This window comes from Periophthalmus magnuspinnatus, chromosome 19 (genome assembly GCF_009829125.3).
Source record: "Periophthalmus magnuspinnatus isolate fPerMag1 chromosome 19, fPerMag1.2.pri, whole genome shotgun sequence".
In the NCBI taxonomy this organism is placed as follows: Eukaryota; Metazoa; Chordata; class Actinopteri; order Gobiiformes; family Gobiidae; genus Periophthalmus; species Periophthalmus magnuspinnatus.
The window spans coordinates 6,961,424-6,986,935 of NC_047144.1; the positions used below are offsets into that span (position 1 = coordinate 6,961,424).

Genomic DNA, 25,512 nt, shown 5'->3' on the forward strand with positions numbered 1-25,512 from the left:
CATTGTTGCGCTTATTATCACTGTAATTGAAACAAAAACTCAACTCGAACAACAACAAAATATCGACTCCAAACTGTGGACATTCAGATACAGTCTCACAGAATCTCACAGACCGATTAGAGTCCACAGTGTAGCAGTGGCGCAACATCGGTCCTAACCCACCAATCAGGGACACCAACAAAACGCACTAACCAATCAAAAGTGACTAAACAATTCCTAGCAGCTCTGTGGGATTTTGGACACGTTAACAAAAATTGTGGGTGTGCGGGGTCCCATTTCAACAGATCTCAATTTATTTGGGTTTTTATCTTTTTATACAAAGCCTTTTTTGTTGTAGAAATATGGCTGCAGCTGGTGCCCAAGGGCTGCCTACGTGGGAGAGAAAAGCACGTATAATACTTTGCGTTTTAGGGTTCGTTTTGTCCATCTATGCTCTCCACGTCGAGCTGTCTCGGGAGAGTAATCCAGACTATAGAGCAATGTGTGATTTAGGGCAGTACGTGAGCTGCTCCAAAGTTTTTACTTCCAGGTAAGTCAAATATTGATGAAAAATAAAAGATATATTATTTTATTTCTTGTTTTAGGCTATTCATTATGCAGTTGATTCGCACAAAAACATACACACAGTGCAGCATAAAACATTTAAAGTAATTAATCTAACGTAGAATTTATGTAACCTTTTCAAACATTCTAATGCATATCTCTTCTATTTTCAGATGGGGACGTGGATTTGGATTGGTCCAGATCTTTGTAGGCCAAGAAAGCCCTCTGAACCAGCCTAACAGTGTGCTTGGCATCGTATTCTACACTTTACAGCTGGGACTCGGTTAGTCTTTCATTCTGCAAATTACATTTTAGTGGTAGAAGCAAAAACTGATTTCAAGCACCATACAAAGTGTTGTGACATATCCATACATTTTGTTATTGTTTGTGTGTGTGTGTGTGTGTGTGTGTGTATATGTGTGTATATGTGTGTATATATATATATATATATATATATATATATATATATATATATATATATATATATATATATATATATATATATATATATATAAAATAATTTTTTTTTTTTTTTTATAGTTTTTCTTTTTTTTCAGGTTTGTCTTTTTCTCAGAGAGCTGCAGTCTTCTTGGTCTTGGCCTCTTGGGTGTCTGTGGCCGGATCCCTCTATTTAGCATCTATTCTAGTTTTTGTTCTGGGGGATTTCTGCATGGTTTGTGTGTCAACTTATGCTATAAACTTTGCATTGCTCTTCACTAACTTAAAGAGAAGGAGAGCATTGAATGAAATGAAGGAGAAGGCTGAATAAAGCATATGACCTTTACAATGTCACCATATTCATGTTATTTTTACAGACAATTACTGAAATTGGGACCCTAAGTCTCTACTAAAATGTCACAATGTCTGTGTTATTATTGTGAGAATTATTGTGAGAATACAGCAGTCAGTTTGTCACAAATATTAGAAACAATGCTAAAAAGTTAAAGCAACACCACATAACTTTCCGAAGATGGCACATCAGCTACACAATTCCATGGAAATAGAAAGTTAAAGCCATAGTTCGGAACATTCTCCATCGAAATGGATACATTATATGTATTGCTTTAGAGACAAGCAGGTTTTTATTATAATTTGCTATAAAGGTTCCGGCTGGAGCTATTAAATAACCCTTTCAAATAGATTACCACTTCACAAAATCAAACTTTGAGTTGAGTTATACCAGAAGATGGCGCCAAGCACAAGTGTTATTTTATGATCAGCCTCACTGACGCCCTCTTTAACCTGAGTGATTAATTCAACGGTTTACATATAAAACTTATCAAAATGAGGCACTTTGATACGACGGAGTATAAAGGTCACTTAAATAAATAAAAAAAATAAAGTCGTAGCATTTCGACATTAAAGTCGTAATTTTACGAGAATAAAGTCGTAATATTACGAGGGAAAAAAAGTCGTAATATTACGAGAATATAGGCTGCTGTGTGTGAATGAGTGACCAGTGCGTTATGAAGAATTTGGAGCATTTTGTTAAGATATAGCAATTTCTTCCAAATCTGTCTAGTTCCTTCGACTAAACAAACTCAAATGCTTGCAGTGTCCCTTCAAAGTACTTATACTGATGATAGTGTGGTGATGGCGGGCTAAAAGACACAGTATTTCATCGTGCATAATCCCCAGTTGAAAGTTTGTCTGAACAAAATGCTCCAAATTCTCCATAACACACAACGCACTGGTCACTCATTCACGCACAGCAGCCTATTCTAAAAAAAAATATATATATATATATATTCTCGTAATATTACGACTTTTTTCTCGTAGCGCCCGCTTATTTATTTATTTTTATTTAAGTGACCCTTATACTCTGTCGTGTTTTGATGCTTGAAATGAAACAATAGAAAACTGAAAACTGTAGTAACCAATTTGGGCTGTATTCATTTGTGCATTGTAGTGTATGGATGATTATTGCATTTATAAAAAAAAAATAAAAATCTCAAGATAGTTTAATTGTAACTGTAATTAGGGTTAGTGTTAGATAATATAACTTTATCGACCAGGTTCCTGCACATGGTTCAGGTCAGTATGCGGGACAACGTGCTTGCACGACTATGGAGTTGCGCGATTTACTGTAGTTCTATCATCTCATTGGACTAAAACACAGGGAAATGCTGGCTATTCTTGAAGAAGATGGCTATAATATGAGCTTGTCAACTCTGCAAAGACGCCTTGGGGTGCGCTCACACTAGCCCAATCGAACCGTGTCCAGGCACGGCACGTTTCAGACTTTGGCTCGGTTGGAGGAGGTGGGTCAAAGCACGCACAGTTGTTCAGTGTACGCACATGCATGACTTTATTGTACAAGCCATGTAAAATGTGCTGATGTTACTCATAAGTGGAAAACTCAGAATAAATTCCGCTCCAATACACAGGCTTCTGAGCTTGCCTTGAATAAAGACAGAATAGTCTTTGGCAGCGTCTCCGCTCCACTCTAATGCCACCATTTAATGTAAAAGTTTAACATTTTAATGGGCGCATATTTATTTCACATCCAATGTACTGAATAGGGACAAGTCACTGTAGGTCTAAGTGCACAATCTGTATAACCTGTGGCTATGAGCGGGGAAAGGGCCAAGCGCTTAGAATGTTGCTTATGTTTGATGACAGGATAGGCTACATCAAGGGTGCTCAGACTTTTTCAGTATGTGAGCTACTTTTAAAATGATCGTGTCTGAAAGATCTACCACCTATTTATTTGTAAATGTATTATGAATTCTTACATGTACAGTGCATTTTGATGTACCTTGCACAACGTCATGAGATAATGACTTGCACTGAATAGAATCAGTGAGGGATGCATAGTTCGGGCAGTAGCTTCTGACAGGACAGCCAGGAGTAAAATTGCATTTTTCGTTTGAAAGCGAGAACAGAGCTAATCATTGATTGCGGTTTTGTCTTTTTTTATAGCCATAAAAATCACGTTAAACGAAGTATCAGAATTTACTGCATTTTTTCACACAACTACTTCTATTTTACACATCCATCCGTATTTGTTCTTTTACGCATCGAATAAATGAGTGTGAAAATCCCCACAGCCCCGCGCTCTCATTCGTCGCCTTCGAGGGACAACAGAGGCAGATTACTGTAATGATGGTAAAATATTTAGATAGCCTCATGTCTCCGCTTTGAGACGCCGTTTGAATTTACATGAGAGCACGACTGGGCGCGGAGTTACGCTGCTGGAAAGTCCGCAACCCGCTCTATCGGCGACGATAGGATCCAACGCTATAGGGTTAAACTAACTCGTGCTTGTTTATGCGTGTGCAGCGCCCATGGGCCGTGTCCCAATTCGCCAAACTGGCCTTAGAATCACCATTGGAAGTGTGCATCGAAGGGCAGTTACGTAATTTCCGGCACGTCAAGGGCTGTCCCATTTCAATGCACCCACTGAATGTGCCTGACAAACCTGCCCTTCCCTTTCCACCGTTTCCATGGAGATCGGACGTAACCGAAGCGTGCATCCGTGCAAACTTCACGAGTCCGCTGCGCAATATATGTTCAAATGTTCGTACTGGTTTACCTCATCTACAACAGTGTGACATGAAACTGTTAAATCTGAATAAAGATCTGTACAGTGTGTTTGATGGTTAAAAAGAGGGGGAGTTACATGGAATAAAGGAATGTGCAGTTATTGCTAGACAATAAGAAGACATTATTATCATGAGTAATTATTATTGCAATAAGAATAATGTAAGAATGTTCGTTTCTATTGTAAGCGTCAAAGACCAAGAGACTGAAACATAAAATCAGAAGAGTTTAATGAGTTTGACACAGGTAATGTGAACAATGAAGCAACGGACTCTGAGGAAAGGACAGAAGAGAGTCCTGAGACGTGCCATTCCATAGGTCTGCACCCCTCGTGGGCACGTGTCATTTACCTTAGTGTTAGTAAGTCAAGATAGTAGTTTGATGTAGCGCTGCACTGCTAGAAAATACTTCACAATAATAATATGAAAAGAACTAGCACAGCATAGAAGGGAAACAGCGCCCTCTACTGTTACTAAAGTGGTGTAGCCACTGGCCAAAATACCGAATGTTAAACTGCAATATCCCATTATATGTACAACTAATTTGTGTTCTCTGGTTTATAGACTATGAATGTAAAAATTATTTTGTTACCTCTGTCTCTGTTATTACGTTTTCACAAGGTATATTTTGTTAAAGTTATGAAGTAGCTACAAATGAGAAAAAAATCACCTTGAAACTTATATTTGCCTATTGATATTCAATCTAAACAAAAAGAAACAGCTGTGACGACGACATCTTGACTTTTCTTCTATTAAATAATAAATAACTAAAAATAACGTACGTAATGTACGTAATGTACGTATCGTACGTTCAAAGACAGCGGTGGAAGTGCGGTCCGTGGTGTACGCCTGTCCCACTTCAACAAGATGGAGGCTACACTGAGGAGGGCAGATTCTTGTCCGGAACCTTCAAACTACACTTTGAAGAGTACTTCGAAGGGTCCCTTCAAAAGGTGCATTTGGCAAATTGAGACACGGCCATGATGTGACCTAGGGTCAGGTGTAATCTGACTGGTTGTCCTGTATATTAGTCATGTGACTGGATGGATGACGGGACGTGATCTACACAAAATGCCTTCGCGATCGACAGGTAGATCGCGATCGACGTAATGAACACCCCTGGGCTACATTATACCCCTACTCCTCTGACTTGTAAGCATAGGCCTGTTGTAATAAGCTCCGGGCCTTAACTTACCTTAGATTCTGGGTTGTTGGGCATGTCTGTGTGCACCTTACCCAATGTTTGGTGGTGCGATTATAACATATGAAGCTGAAAGTACATCTATTTTGATACAGCATTTTTGCATTTGGCACAGTTGGAGTACTTCTGTGTAGCTAGACACTCCAGTCACTCCAAGATGTACTATAATTCTTCTTTATATTTTGGGGTTCAAGGGAAAAGCTTGTCCCCCTAATTCAAAGTGCTTTACAGAATAAGAAATCACACAAATTAAAACCTAAATACTCATCATAAAATTAACATTAAAACAGAAGAGTGCAGAATACCTTTCAGTCATATGCTCAGCTAAGTAGAACAGTTCTGAGCCTGGATTTAAACATTGTCAAAGTAAAGGCCTGTCTCACATCTTCAGGAAGACTGTTCCAGGTTTTAGCTGCATAAAACTGAAATGCTGATTCCCCATGTTTAGTCCTGACACTGGGCACCAGTAGGAGGCCGGTCCCTGAAGTCCTCAGAGTGTGAGATGGTTCATATGGCACTAACATGGCGAGATGTACTTTGGACCTAGGCCATGAGGAGACTTGTACACAAGCAGAGCTGCTTTAAAGTCTGTCTGAGCAACAGGAAGCCAGAGCAGAGACCTGAGCACAGGACTTATGTGCTCATACTTCCTGGTTCTAGTCAGGACCTGAGCAGCAGCGTTCTGAATGTCAAGATTGCTCTTCTTTAGGAGAAGCTTGATAACTGCTGTTGTCAAAGTTCTTGGGAATGTTCCAGGTAGAAGTGACATGTTAACTACGCAAGCGAGTGGTGACAGCAAACTGTTGAGCCCAGACTTTAGAAAATTTAGTGGGTAACACATCGAGGCAGCATGTAGATGAACTCAGACTGGTGACAATCTCTTGGACAGTTTTGTCAATTACAGGTGCAAAGTGAGTCAGCTTTAAGTGTCTAGGTGGGTGCTGGGTTGTTATTTGCGTCGTGGAATTAGCATTTTTAATGCCCTGAACATTGTCATTAAAGAACACTGCAAACTCATTGCACTTAGATGTGGAAATTTGTTTTAATGGCAGTGGAGCTGGAGGGTTTGTTAATCTGTTTATGGTTGCAAACAGGACACAAAAGTTGTTACTACAACTTCCAATAATGTCAGAAAAATACCTCTTTCTTGTTTTACATAAAGTGTCTCCGGAAAATCATCAATAAAACTCAGACAGTGCTGAGGAGGTTTGTATATGAGTAAGTAGAGTATGGAGGGTGATTGTTTAAGCTCAATTTTTATAAAGGAAACATACTCAAGAGATGAAAACACCTGAAATGACAACCCGTGATTAACTAAATTATCTCTAAAAATGCACATACACCCAAGTGAACCATGCCAACAGAAATTAGGCTTAAGCCATTATGTCTCTGGGTCTCATTTAATTTTTTAGTCACTCATTTCTCTCTGTGTCTAACTTTGTGTGTTTGAGATACTAGTTTAGATGTGTTTCCGTGTCTCTTGTTTTGTCACTTGGTTCTTTTTCTAATGTTGTTTGGTCTTTCACTATGGCAACTGTCCTGGGCGTGACCATCCATGGAAGCTCCAATGGCACCATGTCTGTGTCTGACAGACAGATTGACTGCTTCTCGGGCTTCGCCACTCTCCTGATACAGTTAGTCTCCTCGTATTGCAATCATTCTCACTTCCATCCCGCATGAAACCCACAACAACAAGCTCCTTTAGCATTACGTGCGAGCTAGGTAGCTTCTGTTTAACTGTTCACAAACAATCTGTAAATGCAGTCATTCACAGGCGCAGTTGTCGGCTTCAGCTTGTAAGCTGGGTAAGTTCTCATAAACTTATTACAAGCTAATAACGATTGTTAGGACAGTGACTGCGTCATGGTAAGCTGCCCTTTTTCTGTTATTTGTACTTAGCTTCTATAGTTAAAATAAATAAGTTAACCAGTGTTTTATTTGGGCTGTCGCATTATGTCTGGTCTTACCAGAGCAGTTAACATTATTTTGTTGACTGGTTCAGCGGCAGTGTGTGGTTCTGCTAACATGTCACGGCGAGCAGAATCCTCCTAAACCCCAAGCTTTGGTTCTCATGGTCATGCTGTGAATAGACTAGCAGTGCATTCACTCTGGTCATTCTCTCTGTCTCAGGCATTATGTTGGCTCCCACCCCCACCAGAGGGTCGGCTCTGAGGTCCAAGGAGGCTCTGTCCCGCCTTTGCCTCACATCATGCGGGGCCGCCATATTGGGCAAGGACCCTCACCAAATAGACCTGAAAAAGGTCTATCGGTCTGACCGATACGCAGAAGGCAGAGGTTATGGACACAGTCTATGACCCCACCAAAGGCCTGTTTGGGCCAGCTGTGGAAAAGATGAAGGAGACTAGCACAAACTAACAAGAGGGTAAAGCCTTTACCTTATGTCTGCCTCGCACTCAGCCTTCTCGTCCAGTACAAGCCCCAATCAGTGCACTAGAACCTTGGGCTATGTTTCTTGCCTTGAAACACTTCCTACATTTTCTCTAGGGTCCACACGTATTGATAAAAACAGACAATGTGACCATGATTGCATACATCAGTCACCCGGGGGCACCAGTTCATTGCAGCTACATAAATTGGCGGAGATAAAAATTATGTGGAGCAGCACCAGGCTTGTGTCTCTCCAAGCGAAGCATCATCCAGATGTCCTCAATAGAGGAGTTGACTTGTTGTCGTGAGGGAACTCCTGTATGGGCAGTTGGTTTTCCACCCGCAGGTGGTGGAGCAGCTATGGGAGAGATACGGTCAAATTGTTGTAGATTTCTTCGCCTTGCAGCAAAATGCAAAGTGAGTGCTGCGAGGCAAAGTGTTCTTCTCCTAGCAAGGTGGCTGCCCTATGATGGTTGTCCAAACTTTAGATGGAATGCAGCTTTGCTGGGGAGAACTTTGGCCTCTCTCAGCGAAGAGACATCTCTTGTCTCAGGTGGGCAGGAAAAGTTACGTCCACACCCGGACCGCCTGGCACTCTAGGCCTGGCCCATGAGAGGTGGAATTTGAACATTACTGACCAATGTTCCCTCTAATTTTCTGAGTCTGAGCAAACACACAAACTCCCTGAGCGGTCCCATGGACCCCTGTGAGTGACATCAGACGTGTGCACTGTGGTCATGCTGCATCGCATCCATCCAAGTTAAATGGTTTATTAAAAGAATCAAATTATCGCATTTACATTTCTGTTATAAGACTTTTAAGTAAGTGCTTTAGCCACTTATACAATGAAAATTACAAAAATCTTGCTCATGACCTGTGTAGTATGTTAATGCTATTGGAAGTATAAATATTTAATTTTAACTATGGCAAAACATGAGCTTCCAACCAAACCAAGACAACTGTAAACTCCAATGTTGAAAACACACTTAACATTTTTATTATAAATCAAATCAAATCAAATCAAACTTTATTTATAGAGCACTTTTCATACAAAAAAGTAACACAAAGTGCTTTACAAAGCATTAAAATCAGTCCCACCCACCAAACCCACCCAACCACCCGACAGCCAAGCAACCCAACCCCAACACATCAATAAACATAACCAAACAACCCTTCCCCACCCCAACGCACACTCCCACCCCAACGCACACTCCCACCCCCCACCCCAACACATGTTAAAATACCTTGGTTTCATTTAAAATATGTTTAATGCAATAGGCTGGATAAAGCTCTGACTTGTATTATGAGTATAAGCCATTGTGTGAAGTTTTTGCTATGCACTGAGTGAGATTGTCCTACTGTGTCTGGGAGACAGTCTGGTAACTCTTTTTCAATATAAGACACAACCATTTGATTTTTACAACTCACAAACTAGTGACAGTCAATGACCAATACACACTGAGAGGAATCTGTATCTGCACACCCAGCTGCTCTATTACTGTACATTTACATATCATATCAAAACAGAATATATAATGTGTATTTGTATATAAAATATATTCAAAACAAGTGGTATGGGTCAAAATAAATATATATTTATAAACCACTCACTGGGTTGTAAATATCTATACATTATATTAAGCTGTTGGTTCTTCTGGTGCACCATCAAGAGCCTCTTCCTGTCCTTGGGCCTCATCAGTAATCATCTGTTGGTATTTACTCTTGAAAAATCCAGCCTGTAGAATACATACAGACACAGTGTTGGCCTGTGTAATTTTATTATTTTCGTAATGGCTCCACAGCATGGTTTACCTTGTATAAGCCGGCAGTCAGTAACAGCAGCAGTGCCAGTGCTCCCAGAGATCCTCCAATGATTTCTTTAGTGAAGTCTACCTCAGTATACACTTCTACTTCTGCTTCAATCTGTGGAGACATACTTAGTACACATGAAAAGAATTTATATTAAATAAAATTAAAAGAAATTACTTTTCCTTCAAAAATATTAGCCGATAAATTCTATGTGCTGACACCAAAACCCATTGTGTTAAATTAAAAAAAAAAGTCTCCTTCTGCAGCTTGTTATAAATAAAAAGTTATAACACATCTACATTGTTCATTCAAATTCTCAGATATATTTATAGCTCATGGGTATTTTTTAAATAACTGGTAATAATTGTGATTACAATTTCAATTCTTATACTTTGTCAGAAGAGGGCACTGTACCTTGACGGGGTTGTTCTCAGCTGAATAGAAAATAAACCGGTCTGTATCATACTCCAGGACAGCTGTGCTGATGAGGTGAAACTTGGCTGACTTTAGTCCAATCTGTGGGAGGCAAAACATTATCACAGCACACTGGCATCTGTCAGGCAATTTTTAATATGTAAATGTTTGTGTTAGAGAGTGTCCGGACCTGCTCAATCCATCCTGAACTGAGGTTTGCAGAGATGATATAATCTTTACTCTCTGTTTGACTCATGACGCGAGTACACCTGAAAACCCTGCATTTGGCCACAGTGCAGTTCTGTTTGGGTTGAAAAAATAAACATACAAATGACTAGATTTGTTTTCAACTCTAATTTCTATGTTGCCATATTGATTGTGACAGTAGTGAAGCTAATACTGACCACAAACTTGCTCTCCTGTATTTGTGGAACAAAATCTGTCACAGTTGGCTCTTCATCCTTGTCTTTTTGACAGTCTGCAATCTGAAAAATAATTGAGACTCTTCTCAAGCACAGTACAATAGAAAAGTCAAAGAATATATGTAGTGTGTTCTAATAAGTATATCAAAAGAGGGAATGTGTAATCCCTCATCAGTACAGGAGTGGTCCAATGACCAGGTCTCAGACCTGCTGTATCAATAAACAAGGTCCTATAAAACCTTTTTTAACTTATAACAGTAGTGAATTTCCTTCTCTACTTTTACCTGCAAAGAATCAGAGTCTACCCAGATGTCCTTCTTGCCAAGTTTTACTGGCACTCGGATCACCACAGAGAAATTCAATGCTCTGATCTCATTTGTAACCTGCAAAAAGAGCACTTAATATTATGAAAATACGTACACGTATATTAAAAAAAACATTGTACTTTACCTTAACTGACTGATTGACTGGCTTCTGCAGATCATTTTCACCAAACGTAAAATTGGTGTAGCTGTGTGAACTGAAGAGATTTTATGTGAGGAAAAAATCTGTATCAATAATGTAGGAATTGTTGGCTCATGTACCTTCCAATTGTCACTGAAATGCTGTATTTTACATCAATTTCTCTCATTTTGTATCGCTGGGACAATGGGGACGACTGCACATTTCCACTAAAGGAAAAGAAAACAAATAAAAAAGTGCCTCTATGGCTTTGTTCAAGTTGATACTGCAATGAATGGCACCTGGTTGCGTTTGCAGTGACAAAAATCCTCCTGTCAAGTTGACTGTTGGTGTTAAAGCCATATGAGACAACAAAAAAGGCCTACAACAATACCAAAGGCAATTGATGGTGCATGTTAAATGAGAAAGGGTTTAGGAAAAGATAAACAACAAACCTTTGCTTTGCTCTTAAAAATAGGCTTATCAATAAAGCATTCTGTCCGTCCTCGTATCAAACTGTTTTCACTGTCCACTGAGTTACAGTCAATTCTCCCCTTTTAAGAAATATAACAAGGAATAAGGAAGAAGTTGGCAAACAATAATGATCTGGCAAAGTTCTTACTTGAAGTCCAGTGAACTTCCGGTAGGAAAATCCAGAGGGATATGTCAGAATGACTCTGGTATTGTAGGAATTTTCTTCTATATTTTCTAATGACACTGTGATGTTGAGCAAATCATCAATGCCTACTCGGACCACAGAAGACCTATAAAGTCAAAATGGTGATTAAGTAGCTTAAAGAGTAATATTTTGTAAAAAAAAACAAAAAAAAACAACAACCAAAAAACAAAAAAAAACAAAAACAAAACTATTACATAAAAACTGTATACCTGGTGAAGTTAAAGTCCACTATGAGTTGGTCAGTACATGTGTCATCCAACCCACAGTTGATCTCAAACCCCAACTGAAATGAAAATATTTGGATAAAATATATGTTTAATTTGAATATATCATCCCTTTATCCACGTACGTCTTTGCTGACTGTTGTGGGTGACTGTTGAGAGAGACTTGGTTTGAGGCTCTGGGGGGAAGTCAAGCTTTCAAATGTGAAGCGCAGCTCATTGTAAAGAGGATTGAGAGCATCTTCAGGACATGACTGTAAGCAAAGTGTCCTGAATATTAATAAAACAATACACATTAATATCTATGCATATATACATCAACATTTTTAACCTGTATAAAGAAATTGATAGGAACGCATCCCTCATGGTTCAATGTAATGGTGAGACTTCCGGTTGTGTCTGGTTGTTTCTCATTGATGAATGCCCGGTTATTTGGGACAATGCGTGTTGCATCCAAAGTAAAAGTATAATTGATTTTTGCCTGAGCTGAAAAAAATGCTTGTATCAGTAAATATTGAAAAGAGAATGGCTGAAACTTTAATAAATACCTTGATCTAGTGTGGTGACTTTGGACATCGTGAAGCAGACAGTAGCAGTGGCACGTAGAGGTTTTGAACAGTCGTTATTCTGAGTTGGGATCAGCTGTGGTGTGAAGGAAATTGTAGCATCTACTTTTACAATTGGTTTGGACCTGGGACATAATAAATAAAGATAAATGTTTAGTACAATCAAATGTCTGTATTTGGATCAACAAGGGAATATCATAAGGATGGAGCACATGAGAGCAATGAGAGATAAAAGCTTAATACTAACACAAGATAAATTACTACATGACAGAAATATTCATTTAATTGTGTATTCAGATGACCCCTTAGATCCATGAGGACCATTTTCTCCTGTTTGAACAGTATATTAAGTAGGGAGTAGTTGTGTTTACCTGAGAAGGACAACAGTCCCTTTTGAACCCACCATCAAGTCTGGCAGGCCATCGTTGCTTTGGTCCAATGATGTTGGACTGATTGACATGCCAAAGAAAGTCAAACCGGACTTTACTTCTGAGGCAGTAATTCTCTAGAAATGTAAAATTGAATTATGGTAAAAGAACTTGCTATGCAACAATATTTGCATATATATCGTCTCAAAAGTCCATCATCTTGTACTTTTGAGATGATATCCAATAATTGCGTGACAGTATCATGTTTAAACGTGATACTCATTTTTATTTGAGTACAGAATGACACTTCAGCGCTGCCCTAGAGGACTGACTTCTACCTGACCTGAATCAGGACAAAAGCAAGACTGAGCCAGGACTCCAGCAGTCTTCTATCAGGCTCATAGTGAGCAGAAAGAAGCAGCAGACCACACACAACAACCACCAAATAGTTTCAACTTGAAAAGGTTAAATACCATTGCAATTCTACATGTGAATGTAGAGTTTAGAAAATAATAAAATAGTCTAATACTGAGCCTCTTCACATTATTTTATTTTAATAATGTAGTCCCAGATAAATAGAAAAAATACATCCAAGTCAAACCAACACAACACTGGGTGAATGCTAGAGTAAATTTAAGAATAAAAGGTAAAATAAGCAGCTATTTTAAACAAAACCAAAAATCTTTTTTTTCAACTTTTGTGTGCAACATGAGATAAATCGCGATTAATTGCAGTCCAAGCATGTGTTTAATCACAATTAAATTTTTTAATCGTCTGCACTGCTCTATTAGCACCAATTTTCCGCACACATAAGTCACTCTCGGTTTGCGGATTTTAGCTGGCCGTTTCTCCCCCATCACTGGTTCTTTATGGAGAGTTTAAAAACTTGGAAGGAGCTCGGACTCGTCCCTGTCACGCTCTTTGCACAGCAGGGCCCTCTGTCTCATGTCCAGAGCACAGACACAGCGGACTCTTTTTATTATGTGTCGTTTAACATTCTGCTAATGTAGGCTAATTAATGTAATAAATAAAATAGGAAATAAATCATAGCCTTATAAATAAATGATTACAAATGCAACTCAGATTGCCCGAGCAGTAGGCTATATTCACTACAACAATCACATTTGCGGCCAAGAAATAGAAATATTCAAACCAATAATAATAAAGTGAAAGAATCTGTTAAGAATTGGGAGGATGGAGAGCGCTGCATTTTAAAAGAGGTGACACTGTAATGACACTGTAGACTGTTTAGTCAAACAAACCTTGGATTTTGCTTACCTGTGAATAGGTAGGAGTAATCCTCCTAAACCCAGAGCCATGGTAAATATAAATAGTGCCTTGACCATCATTCTCCAAAGGGGCTCCCACAGCTAAATCAGCCAAATTATCTGCATTCAGATCTGGCAGTACAGCAAGAGATGACCCAAACCTTCCTCTTTCTGATGCCCCCCTCAGGATTAATGGAGAATCAAAGTGACAATCCACAATCTAATAAAAAAAAAGATAACGAATTAATAAAAGACACTCTACTTTTAAAAATAGATAGCCTTTTACCCAATCAGTTACGTCGCAAACATAGACTCTTCCTTCCCTGTCCCTCTCTATATACATTGGTGCAGATATCAGGAGCAGGTCAGTGAAGCTGTCGCCATTGACATCCATTGTACAAACCTCTGCCCCAAAATATTCACCACTCTGAAACTGTAGCAATGACAGTGACAACAGCAGATTAGGTGATCATTAGTCTTCTGTCAGTCTCCACAGTGACTACACACCTGCCAATCCACTGGATCAATCCTCTGCTGACTGTAAATGCTATAAACATACATTACAATGCCCCTGTGTTGATACCGTGGAGCACCAACAGCTGTAAATGTCCCCGCCACAGTATTTGCAATAGCTATGGAATATCCTACAACACAAATGTGTCAAAACATGGCAGAAATGCATGGCATAATGCATTACTTTTTAAACATTTTAGAAAGACTTACCAAGGTAACTGTCATTGTCAATGTCTTTAGGCTCATAGGAACTCGTCATGGTGCCAGAGTTGGTGTACTTCAGCAGCGCTCCTTTCCACTCGTTGGCACCAACAGCTGTCATTTGAAATCCCTAAACAAAATGAAACATTCAGATTTAAGAGAGATGTTAAAGTCTCGTACATTCACTAAAAGTGGACTGTTACCTCACTAAGAAACGCTGCACCAAAGCCCAACTGGGACATTTCCATTTTCAACGTCTCCCCACCTGTTTGAGTTCCTAAATAGAATACATTTATAGTTCAAATCTGTCACTGTGAGAACAAATGTACAAAGTTTTTACCTTCAATAGAAAAGATTTTTTCCTGCAGAGTCTGTCTTATTTTATCAAGAGCATCAAAGCCCTGAACTTGAAAGACACGGTCTTCAGATGCTGCAATAGTTATAAGCTCATCCTTTGCATCTGCATTATTAAATGAATCCCCAACCTACAAAGTGAGATGATGAGTAAAACAAAATGTATCTGATTTTTAAGTTATGTTTCATATCTTACCCCAATGGCAAATCGAATTATGTTTTTTCTATTTGCTGCTTCGCTAGCTCCTGGTAAGTAATTTTTATCGTGGGACACTCCATCAGTAATGACAATCAATACATTATTTGCATTTGGCCGATTACCATTTGATGGTATGAAGACTTCATCTCTGAAAGAATTTTTTAAAGATTCATATATGTACAATCATTATAATTTATAATATAACACAAACTGGGGTACACAACTTACACAACTCTTTGTATTGCTGTGGCTGTATAAGTGGTGCGCTTCAATTGTGTTATACTTTCTATGTTTGATTCCCAGGACTCGCTGATTGGAAAAGTGTTGAAATAATAACTGATTTGGACCAAACGTGAAAACTGTATGATGGCAAACTGAAAAACATAAAATAAAAAATAGATATATAAATATGATACATGTATGATGTATATATTATATATATTATATATATTATATATACATGGTTATATTTTGTCTAGGTTGTGTTCATGTTCTAAAACTTGGTTCCAAAAACCTACCATATTAATCTCATCCTTTTAGTCCTTTTAATTAAAAAGCTATTGTGAAAAAAAAAAAACTTTATGCTAATTTTTGTTTAATGTGGATAGGCCCAGTAAAAACCATAATCGAGGTCAATAAATCTCCAGTCTGACAGTTAAATAAATTCTGACCTGCCCTCCAGCTCAGTTTTAATCTATGAGGATTCATAGATGTCACCTGAACACAACCTATTCTGTAATAATGATTTATCTCACCCTTGAATCTTTTCCAAGAAAGGATTTGATCACATTGATGACAAACTGCTTCATTTTTGAGAAATCTGCTGGATCTACACTGCCCGAACCATCTAACAGAAATGCAATGTCGGCTGGTTGGCTTGGGCAATCTGGTAAGAAACAAAGAGATTACTAATAAATCATACCCATCACGTGCACATGTATGGAGCTCAATAGTCTTCTCTTTTCAAGCTTTTAATATATTTTTTTGTAAAGTCTATGGGTCGAGTGGTTACTGTTGAGCTCCATAGGATTATAAAAGTCTATGTACCTGCAGTAGACCTAGGCGTGGTTCTTCTGAGACCGTTATTTTGATCAATCTCTAAACACAGACCATTGTACATGGTGATGCTCCTGCAATCCTTTGGAATGGTTGGCCCACAAACCTGACAGAGACATCTTTATCATTGTTCATAATACAATACTTAGATTATTAAGTAGTTTGTCATTTAAGGGATATCAAACTATAAAGGGAATGTGGTGCAACTAAGAGGAAGCAAGTTCAATGCAGCAAAGCAATTAAAGTAACTTCTCCAACATCTAAAATAACTCACTACACAAAACCAACACATTACTGTATTTTGTAATTTTCTACCCTGGAAAGATGATCTAGCAATCTCAAACAGTGCAGTAACACAATTTAATAATGTTACTCAGTTACATACTAAATACAAAAGAGCATGACTTTAATAATTTACCAGAGACTTTTCATTTCTGGGGTTAAATGCCATTGCCAATCCAAGAGAGGAGTTCACTGCATAATCTGGCACTGTGTAAAATGTAGACATATTCATGAACATCACAGTTTGTTGTGAAGAATAAATTGTGATAAAATAATGGTTTGCCTACATTCAAGCTGTATTTTCCTGCAGGTTGTTGTTGTCGGGGAACACTCATAGATCTGTCCTCGTTGTTGTGCATCCTGCTGAAGAGGAGCACTGACCAGTAAGCTGTGAAGACACACATGTATAAAACAAGTATTTCACAACTACACAACTACATTATTCTCACTTACCCATTTTGTTTCTGAATCACCTTGTGTCCAAATCCTAGCGCAGGGTTAGTGAAAGATCTCCAAGCTACAGGTTCAATGTTAAAACCACCTATACTCCGTAACACTAAAGATAAGAAAAATATGAATACAAATTGCAGTCAAATGAATAAATACATTTTGTCTGGTTAAATATTGGCCCAAATTGTTGTTGAGTTTATTGTTTATAATTAGTGAAATAAAACATTACCAACAACTATTTACCTCAATTTTCTATTTTGGCTGAGCAGAGTCTCCAATAAGAAACAACAAAACTGAAATTTAAAATTGTCCAAGTCGTGCCCAATTCAGAGCACAGACATTGAATTGGGCTTTATAATATGACTGTACATTTTTAACTATACATACATTTTTTCCCATTTTCCCAAAAGTCTTTAAACATGACTTCTCATAATGTGTGTCAGATTTTACACACTGCACTACACCCAATGTGTTGGGGACAAAACTGTAACTGAATTAGCCAAAAAATAGCCTGGATATACACATTGCACATAGATAAACATATTCTCAAGGGTAAAAATGTCCTACCTGAGAAAAATATTATCCAATACATTGCGTTGATCTCTTGAAAATAGTTCCACATTACATTTCTGCAGCTCAAACAGTGGAAATAGAAATAGAAAGGATCTTTATTTCACTATTAATGGGACCAATTTGAGGAAGTCTTTTGTAGGTGGAGTTACCAGCGCTGCATGTTTGACGTTTCATATTTGCTAGTCAATTTCACCTTATAAAGGCACATTGTACTGGCTTTTATATGTCACTGGTGAAACAGTGGCATATCTACAATTCTTTTAGCCTCTCCAAAATATGACGGTATGATTAATATCATACTGTCAGATCTGTATTTTGTTATATCCCCATTTGCTACCATAACTTTTTAGGTAATATAATTTACTTTAAAAAGTATGTTGTAAGTTGAAAAAAATTATTTAAAAAACGCCCCCAAAAACACACAAGCTGTGTTTGGTACTTTGATTTAAATACTTAAAAGGACTTGAAGCTCAAAGCAGAGGACTTGGACTCAACTTGTGGGCCATTGAGTTGGACTTTCCAGACTTTGACTTGGGACTTAATTCGGACTTGAGGCCAAAGACTTGAGACTTGCTTGAGGCTTGTCACACAAGGACTTTGTTCCACCTCAGCTGTTGCCAATCACTTCTGTCCTCTAAAATGTATTGTTGATTCATTTTTTATTTAAATATATATTTTGCATCTTGTTAAATATATTCTTTAGTTAAAATTAAGCATTCATACTGAAAAGTCTCTCTGTGAATGACAAATACAAAAATAAAAGAGAGTTCTCCTTTTTATTACTTCCCTTTTAGAATCCTCAAAACTTTCTGCTCAGACTGTCCTCAGCTGTCACCTTCACAAACTACATCAGGCTGGTCTGTCTGGCAGCCACTGACCAGCCCCGATAGCTGGGTCACTGGGGCTCCGTCAGAGAATGAGCTCAGTTGGGGGTGACAGTGGCTCAGTGGTTAAAGTGTTGGTCCCCCAACCTGAAGGTTGGAGGCTTGAGTGCCACTCAGACCAAGTTCTGTCGTTGTGTCCTTAGGCCAGACAATTCACCCACATTGCCTAGTGTGAAAGTGGTGTGTGTGAATGATTGGTGATGGCTGGAGGGGCCGATGGTGCAGATTGGCAGCCTCACTTCTGTCAGTCTGCCCCAGGGCTACAATAGTAGCTTACCATCACCAAGTGTGGAAATGAATGAATAATGACTAGTGTAGAGCTTTGAGAGGCTTTGACAAGCCTGTAAAGTGCATTACAAGTGTAAGCCATTATTACACGGGTCAACACTAAATTTATTGTCTAAGATTTTTTAGCTGATTTAGGATAATTTTGATGTGCTGAATCCAAAAATCACATTGGTTTTGCTCAATCAGGTCAACATTTTGAACTAAGCTACATTTTTGTTTACACGTATGAGTATTTTCACGTCATATGATGCAAAATTCTGTTATATTTCTCACTATAAACAAATTCTGAAGATTTTGCATGTGCCAACTTATGACTAATTGTTTTGTTTTTTTTATATTACAAGTGAATGAAATGGCTTCGACTAGAAGATCTTGCAAAAATAAGCCTGACATATTCTGCTACATCTGCGGTGAATACACCAATGTTTCTAACAGGAATCAAGTCACAAGTTTCATAAAGCGTGCTTACCATGCTTATTTTGGTATTAAACTTGGTGACCAAGATGAAGCTTGGGCGCCACACATGGCATGCAAGTCATGCACCGAGTATCTGCGTCAGTGGACTAAAGGCAAGAAGAGTTGTCTGAAGCTTGGAATTCCCATGGTTTGGAGGGAGCCGACATCAATAGCTACTTCTGGGCTATTGATGTGACTGGGATCAACAGAAAGAACCGAAGCAGCCTCAAGTATCCTGACCGTGAATCAGCACGTCGTCCTCTAGCTCACTGTGATGAAATTCCAGTACCTGTCTTTGTAGAAGTTCCTGACATCAGTGACAAAGATTCCTCCAGTGTGGTTTTAATGATGATGCCCCACATCCATTTTCCCAAAAGGAGCTAAATGTTCAGGTTTCCTGAGAATCTGGGATCACTGAGTGATGAGCAGGTGCAGAGATTCCATCAGGACATAAAAGAGATGGAGGTATCAGGGACGCTGGTACGCTGGTAAAAATTTAAGCAAGTATAAGGATAATAACAAAAGCATACACATTCATGAGTAGAATAAATGAAAATAATTTTGCTAAATTAAAGTACGTGGATTTATGGGTACAAAATCTAAAAACCCATTTATTATAGTATTGACATTTTTTCACCTTCTGACTTAAATGGGAAAAGACATTTTGTGGCCCCGCTCCCGGCAACCGTCCGAAGACACCACATATACCCACAGTACTGTACATGATTATGCTATTATTAAACCAACCCAAAATCAAAAACATGAATTTCCCAAAACAACATTATATAGTATGTTTATACTGAATGTCCTCAGGCTCAGAGTGAGAAATAACCGTGATGTACATAGGAAGAGGGGTGTTAGAAGAAATAGGAAGTAGTGCCATTTGTTTTGCAGCAGTAACTTCTTTAGAAAAAGCTGTAGTCACACACCTTTCAACCATAGTACGAGCAAAAGGGATGAAACAACAGCCACAGACCGTCAGTATGGTTAGAATTATGCTAAGAGAAGTGAAAAGCGAGAGAAAGAAAGTTTTCCATTTACCGAAGGTATTAGAAAACCAATCACCTATTACATCATTAATTCCAGAGGCAGTAAGCATCTGGTCTGAGTGATCTTTCATTTTATCTAAAAGTTCTTGGAGAGGCCCAACAGGGCCAGTGTTATTGGGTATGATTGTACAACACTGGTCACCAAAGAGTGAACATACACCTTGTTTTTCAGCTAAAAGCATGTCTAGAGCAATACGATTTTGGTAGGTCATTAACGTATTAGCATGTAGTTCTTCTTGTAATAGGAGTAAAGCAGCTCTAGTTAGATTGGCCTGATACATAACATTGTAATGATTATAATTAATTCTATCTACATTTTTATTAATGGTACACCACCAACAAAGAATAGATTTGAAACCTGCAGCAACTTGGTTAGCAATCTTATAGTTAATGGAACATTCTCTAAATGATAACACCTTTTTTCACACAATCCAGTTTTGAAAACTAAAATTAAATTTGTAATATCCCCCCTTTGACACATTTATATATTTATATATACATGTGTCAATTTTGGTTTCGTTGTCTTCTGCTGCAAGAGAACAGTCAAATTACTGTTGCTGTAATAAACATTTTGTGAAGCCCAAAACTGTTATTGGTTAGTTGTTAGTGTTGTTATTGTGTGATTATTTCATAGGAACATACAAAGAAAAAAATAGAAATTATGCAGCATCCGCATTACAATTAATGTAGTATCTCTTTGAGAGTACTTATTCAATGCCACAGTCATAATTAAGAAGAATCAAGCTCGGCCAAATCAGTTCTAATTTGTTTCAGAGTGCGTTCAGGAGGTTGGGCTCTGACGCAATGAGTAATGTGAATCCAGTGGCTCACTTTACTTTTGTGGGCTTTGTCAATTTTTTCGATTCTAATAGCCCTTGAGCGACTGTTAAGTACCTTGTAAGGACTTACAAATTTGGGTTCAGTCCAATTAGGTTTAATACTTTTTACCAGTACCCAATCACCAGGTTTGATTGGGTCTTCCAAAGTTGACTCAGAGGAGGTCTCCAGGTTCAGGATCTGTTGGGATAGAACTAAACTTAAATTAGTTAATGCTTTGTAATAGTCAGAGATTTCATGGTCTTGGTCATTTCTAGGTACACACACATCAGGTTGGAGAGGAGTGTCCATCCTTCTCCCAGTTAAGATCTCATGTGGAGAGAGATTGAGATGTTTATGTGGTGTGGATCGCATTGCCATCAGCGCTAATGGCAAGACATCCAGCCACATCATTTTGGTGGAGTTCACGATTTTAGCTAGATAGCTTTTCAACGTGCGATTTGCTCTTTCAACCAGGCCCTGGGATTGTGGTTGAAAGACTGTTCCAAAATGTTGTTTTATACCAAAATATTCACACACTGCTGTCATATTTTTGTTAGAAAAGTGTGTGCCATTATCAGATCTGATGGTACGGGGAAAGCCATACCTAGGAACAAATTCTCTTGTCAGCCACTTAATGACTGAATTAGCTGTTTCTCTTCTTACTGGGGTAACTTCGACCCATCTTGAGAAAGAGTCTACACATACCAATAGGTATCTGTAACCATTACATCAGCTAATATGCTCAATAGTCTGCTAGGCGCTACCAAACGTCCGTCATGATAGCGCCAAAGTCCTTTTTCGTCCTTCTTCGCACCCTTGTCAGTCCAAATCCAAGTCCAGTCCACTATGTTCATACGGTCCTGCGTGAGTCTGTAAGTCAATAATATCCTGCTCTGTCAACTTCAGTGAATCTTTCTCTTCATCCATCTGCACACACATATACTTTTTACTTGGAGGTCCCTTATAACCTGCTGCCTTTTTTGCTGCTGCATCTTGCATTTTAATACAGCTACTTCAGATGGGAATTTAACAGCTTCTATCAATTCAGTCATTTCTTTGAGATGTTTAATAGGTTTTCCAGTGCTGGTTATGAATCCCTTATGCATCCAATGAGGGGCATCAATGTGTATTGCATTCGTTACATAAGCAGAATCAGAATATATATTTGCTGTTTGATCTTTAGCTAATTGCAATGCTCTGGTTAAAGCTATGACTTCTGTTAATTGTGCTGAAGCCCCTGGCATAAGTATCTCTTTAGCTTTCATGATTTCAAACCTTTGTCCAGTTGTCGTAACCAGCGGGGCGTAAGGACCAGAGTAGCGAGACTCACAAAGTGTTATAATGTCTCTAATCACAATAAGTGTTCGTAGATCCAACGTGGCTACAATAAATGTTCATAGAAATCAAAGTTCGTAGAGATCAGAGTTCGTGGATCAAACGTAGCTACAATAAATGTTCATAAAAAACGAAGTTCATAGAAGTGTTCATATAGATCAGAGTTCATAGGTCCAACGTAGCTGGGGAGCGTGGGTGCGGGTCCGTGTGCGTAGAGAGACGCTGTGCACGGCAGTGAGGATACAAGACGTACCAGGGTGGAGGTGCGGGTGCTGGGGTAGTCCGGAGCAGGTTCTGGGACGGAGATCTAGAGCAGGACAAAAGGATTCCAGTGAGACACAGAGGACGAGCATAAACCAAAAGTACAAAGCCAAAAGTATAGTCACGTGAAACACGCGGACGTTCCGGCGCCGAGTGACTCGTCCGAACCCCTCTTATCCACGGCAGGTGGCGTTGATTGCGCTGATGGGGAGCAGGTGCGCGTGGGAGGAGTCCGGATTCCGCCCCGCTCCGGAGACAGACAGGTGAGGGAGGGGGGAAGACGAGGACACGGGGAGAGCAGAGCAGGGACCGTGACACCAGTGGCTTTCACTACTGCATATGATGTTTTAATTTTCCCTGTGTTATCTCTATAGCTACATCCATCACAAAACAGCATTAGTTGTGGGTTCTGCAGTGGTTCTGCATACAATGTTGGTACTAGAGTCATGTCTAGTCGTGCTATGTCAGCGCAGTTGTGCGATGTCCCTGTCCCTAGATCATTTGCCATATAGATGGTTGTGCCTTCATATGTAATATGTGGCTGATCTAATATTTGTTTGATTTTCTCTGTGCGTTGTTCTGAGAGTGTAAAAGCTACTGATTGTAAGTAGGCTGCTACTCCATGTTGTATATGTATGATTAGAGGATGACATTTCACTATGTGTGCTGTTTTAATTATGGCCATAGATATAGCTACTACATGTTGTGTGCATGGTGGATGTCCTTTTTCTATATTGTCTAATTTAGCACTGTGATACATAAGCACTTTACGCTGACCTGCCACACCGTCCCCCTTTTTCTGATAAAGTATTGCATTGCCAACTCCATTTTTCTCATACATATCTAGGTGAAAAGGTAAGGTATAATCTGGTACAGCCAAGTCACATGAATATGCCATCTGTTGTTTCAAGGAAATAAATGCTTCCTCTGCTTTAATATTCCAGTTTAATTGAGCAGTAAGGTTAGTTGGCCCTGCCTCAGTTATTAGTGCTCTTAGTGGGGCTGTGTGGTTGCTCAAATAAATATAAGTATACTGTTTCCAAACTTTTGTTTCTAATTTTGTTAACTGTGGCCATTCTGAAAGTCGCTTCAAATATGTTGCATATGCATTATGTAGAAGCCCCAGTGCAACAGCTCTGATGTACAATGAAAAGAAACAGCCTAAATAATGTTATATTGGTAAATGATTATTTTCAGGTATGGAGCAAAACTGTTTCAAATAAATAAATACACTTCTAAATTTTGTAATTGGGTTAAAAACAAAATATTTGACTGTGTGGATCCGAGAACAGGCTCCAGTCATGAGTGCCCAGGCAAACACAGCCCAAACGCAGCAGCAGAGACAGTTTTATGGGGCCTTTAGAGGAGCAGCAGAGCACTTGAAGCTTTTGATTCAGTTCATTCATTTGTCATGTGACCAGTAGTGGAGGAGCCCAGTCCACAGATGAGTTTCAGAGCCAGCAGGGCTTTCTTTGGTTTTAGTTCAGTTCATGTTTCTCAGTGATGCAGCAGCCATGTTTAGACAGTCTTTAGACAACAGCAGAGCAGAGCCAGTCCAGGTCATGTGACCTTTCAGTTCAGAGCTGGAGAGATGCATCCAGAGAGCCACTGCACTCAGACCACGCCCACCTCAAATCCACTTCAGTCAAAACTAAAATCTATTCAAAGTCTATTCCAACTTGCATGGACAAGTTGTTCATTTTCACCTCAAAAAATGTGTAAACAGTCTGCATAAGAAATCTGTATCTATATTTACAATATCCTAAAGTTAAAGTGAGGAATTTTCAATAATTATAAAGACATGGTTTGAATTGTTTACTTAAATTTCAGCATGATCTAATTAAACAAAAAATATTCTAAAGTTTATGTGAATGCTCAAATAAATCATTACTGTCAGATGAGTTTAAAACATACTGCTCTTTCTTTTTATATGCATACTTCTGATGAGTATGGTGATGAGAGTATGGTGATCTTTCATGCCTGACCCATGTAGGAGGGGTCAAAAAGTCAGCTGGAACTCTATCATAACCTGTGTTTGGTAAATCACTTAATATGTAAACCTTTTGGCCTTGTATATTTAGGTTTAACATCAGTTGTAAACGAAGTCTCATACAATGGTTTATCTATTTTTGTTTTTATTTTACTAGAAACCTCTTTTAGTGTAGAACTTTGAGAATGCTTATCATCACTTCCAAATTGTATTGTTTTTCTTATTGATTCAGTGGGTGTAGGAGTTATTGAGCCTTTAGTGCTAATGTCCTTCTCATTAACAAATTTCAGTGTTTTAACATCATCTGGGTCAATCAGTTGCCCTGTCATAGATGTTGCTCCTCCTGCACTGTTATCACTGATTGCTTCCGTATTATCATCAAGCATTGTGTTTACTACTTTAATAGCTTCAATTGTTGTAGGTTCTTCTACTATGTCTACTAATCCTGCTTTAACTAATACCAATGGACATTGTGGTGTTGACTTGGATTCATTAGTTTTTATCAGTTTTGGGGGTGTAACAGCCCAAGTTTGTGAATTAGTAGATTGAGTTAGTAATTTATGGGCCTCATTATAAGGTGAAAGGTCAGTATAAGGAGGAGGGAGATATGCATCTTCCCCCTTCTTATCTAAGGTCGTGTCCCTTTCAGTTTTAGATTGCACCAATTGTATTTGTGGCGTCACTGTGGTGTATGTTATGTTAAAACCTGCCCCCCTCATTAAGTGGGGGAGGTATGCATTGCAAAGAACTTTATTTTTTCTGGCTATATCCACTCTCTTTTTAAACTCCCCTATACATTTTTTGCCATTTCGTTCCCATTCAGCTTCAGTGAAATCACAAGCAGCATGGACAACCGTTTGAATATTCAGCAATTGTTCTTTTCTAGGATTTGGTGACGTGTCCTGTCCTATCAAACCTCTCATCTGCAAGTCCTACATAC

The 25,512-nt window shown here is 38.8% G+C and overlaps 2 protein-coding genes across 2 annotated transcripts; one reads left to right on the forward strand and one right to left on the reverse strand.

Moving 5' to 3' along the window:
- The first annotated feature begins 271 nt into the window (after positions 1-271).
- Positions 272-1,332, forward strand: vkorc1 (vitamin K epoxide reductase complex, subunit 1). Its single transcript, XM_033984711.2, has 3 exons — positions 272-529; positions 717-826; positions 1,101-1,332. The coding sequence occupies exons 1-3, from the start codon at positions 342-344 to the stop codon at positions 1,310-1,312; spliced, it is 510 nt and encodes a 169-aa protein (XP_033840602.1). The 5' UTR covers positions 272-341; the 3' UTR covers positions 1,313-1,332.
- A 7,948-nt stretch (positions 1,333-9,280) lies between these two features.
- On the reverse strand, positions 9,281-17,543 carry LOC117387650 (integrin alpha-D-like). The gene is made up of 30 exons (XM_055229651.1): positions 17,485-17,543; positions 16,921-17,023; positions 16,755-16,855; positions 16,604-16,674; positions 16,177-16,291; positions 15,885-16,015; positions 15,358-15,503; positions 15,127-15,277; positions 14,917-15,061; positions 14,780-14,853; positions 14,586-14,706; positions 14,370-14,506; positions 14,149-14,295; positions 13,873-14,082; positions 12,598-12,731; positions 12,209-12,351; positions 11,992-12,146; positions 11,789-11,914; positions 11,649-11,722; positions 11,383-11,524; positions 11,216-11,314; positions 11,063-11,142; positions 10,904-10,990; positions 10,770-10,839; positions 10,604-10,702; positions 10,302-10,382; positions 10,088-10,198; positions 9,898-9,999; positions 9,487-9,597; positions 9,281-9,410 (listed from the first exon to the last, which is right to left on the reverse strand). Exons 1-30 carry the CDS (start codon positions 17,537-17,539, stop codon positions 9,312-9,314), a joined length of 3,420 nt encoding a protein of 1,139 aa, XP_055085626.1. The 5' UTR covers positions 17,540-17,543; the 3' UTR covers positions 9,281-9,311.
- Positions 17,544-25,512: the final 7,969 nt, after the last annotated feature.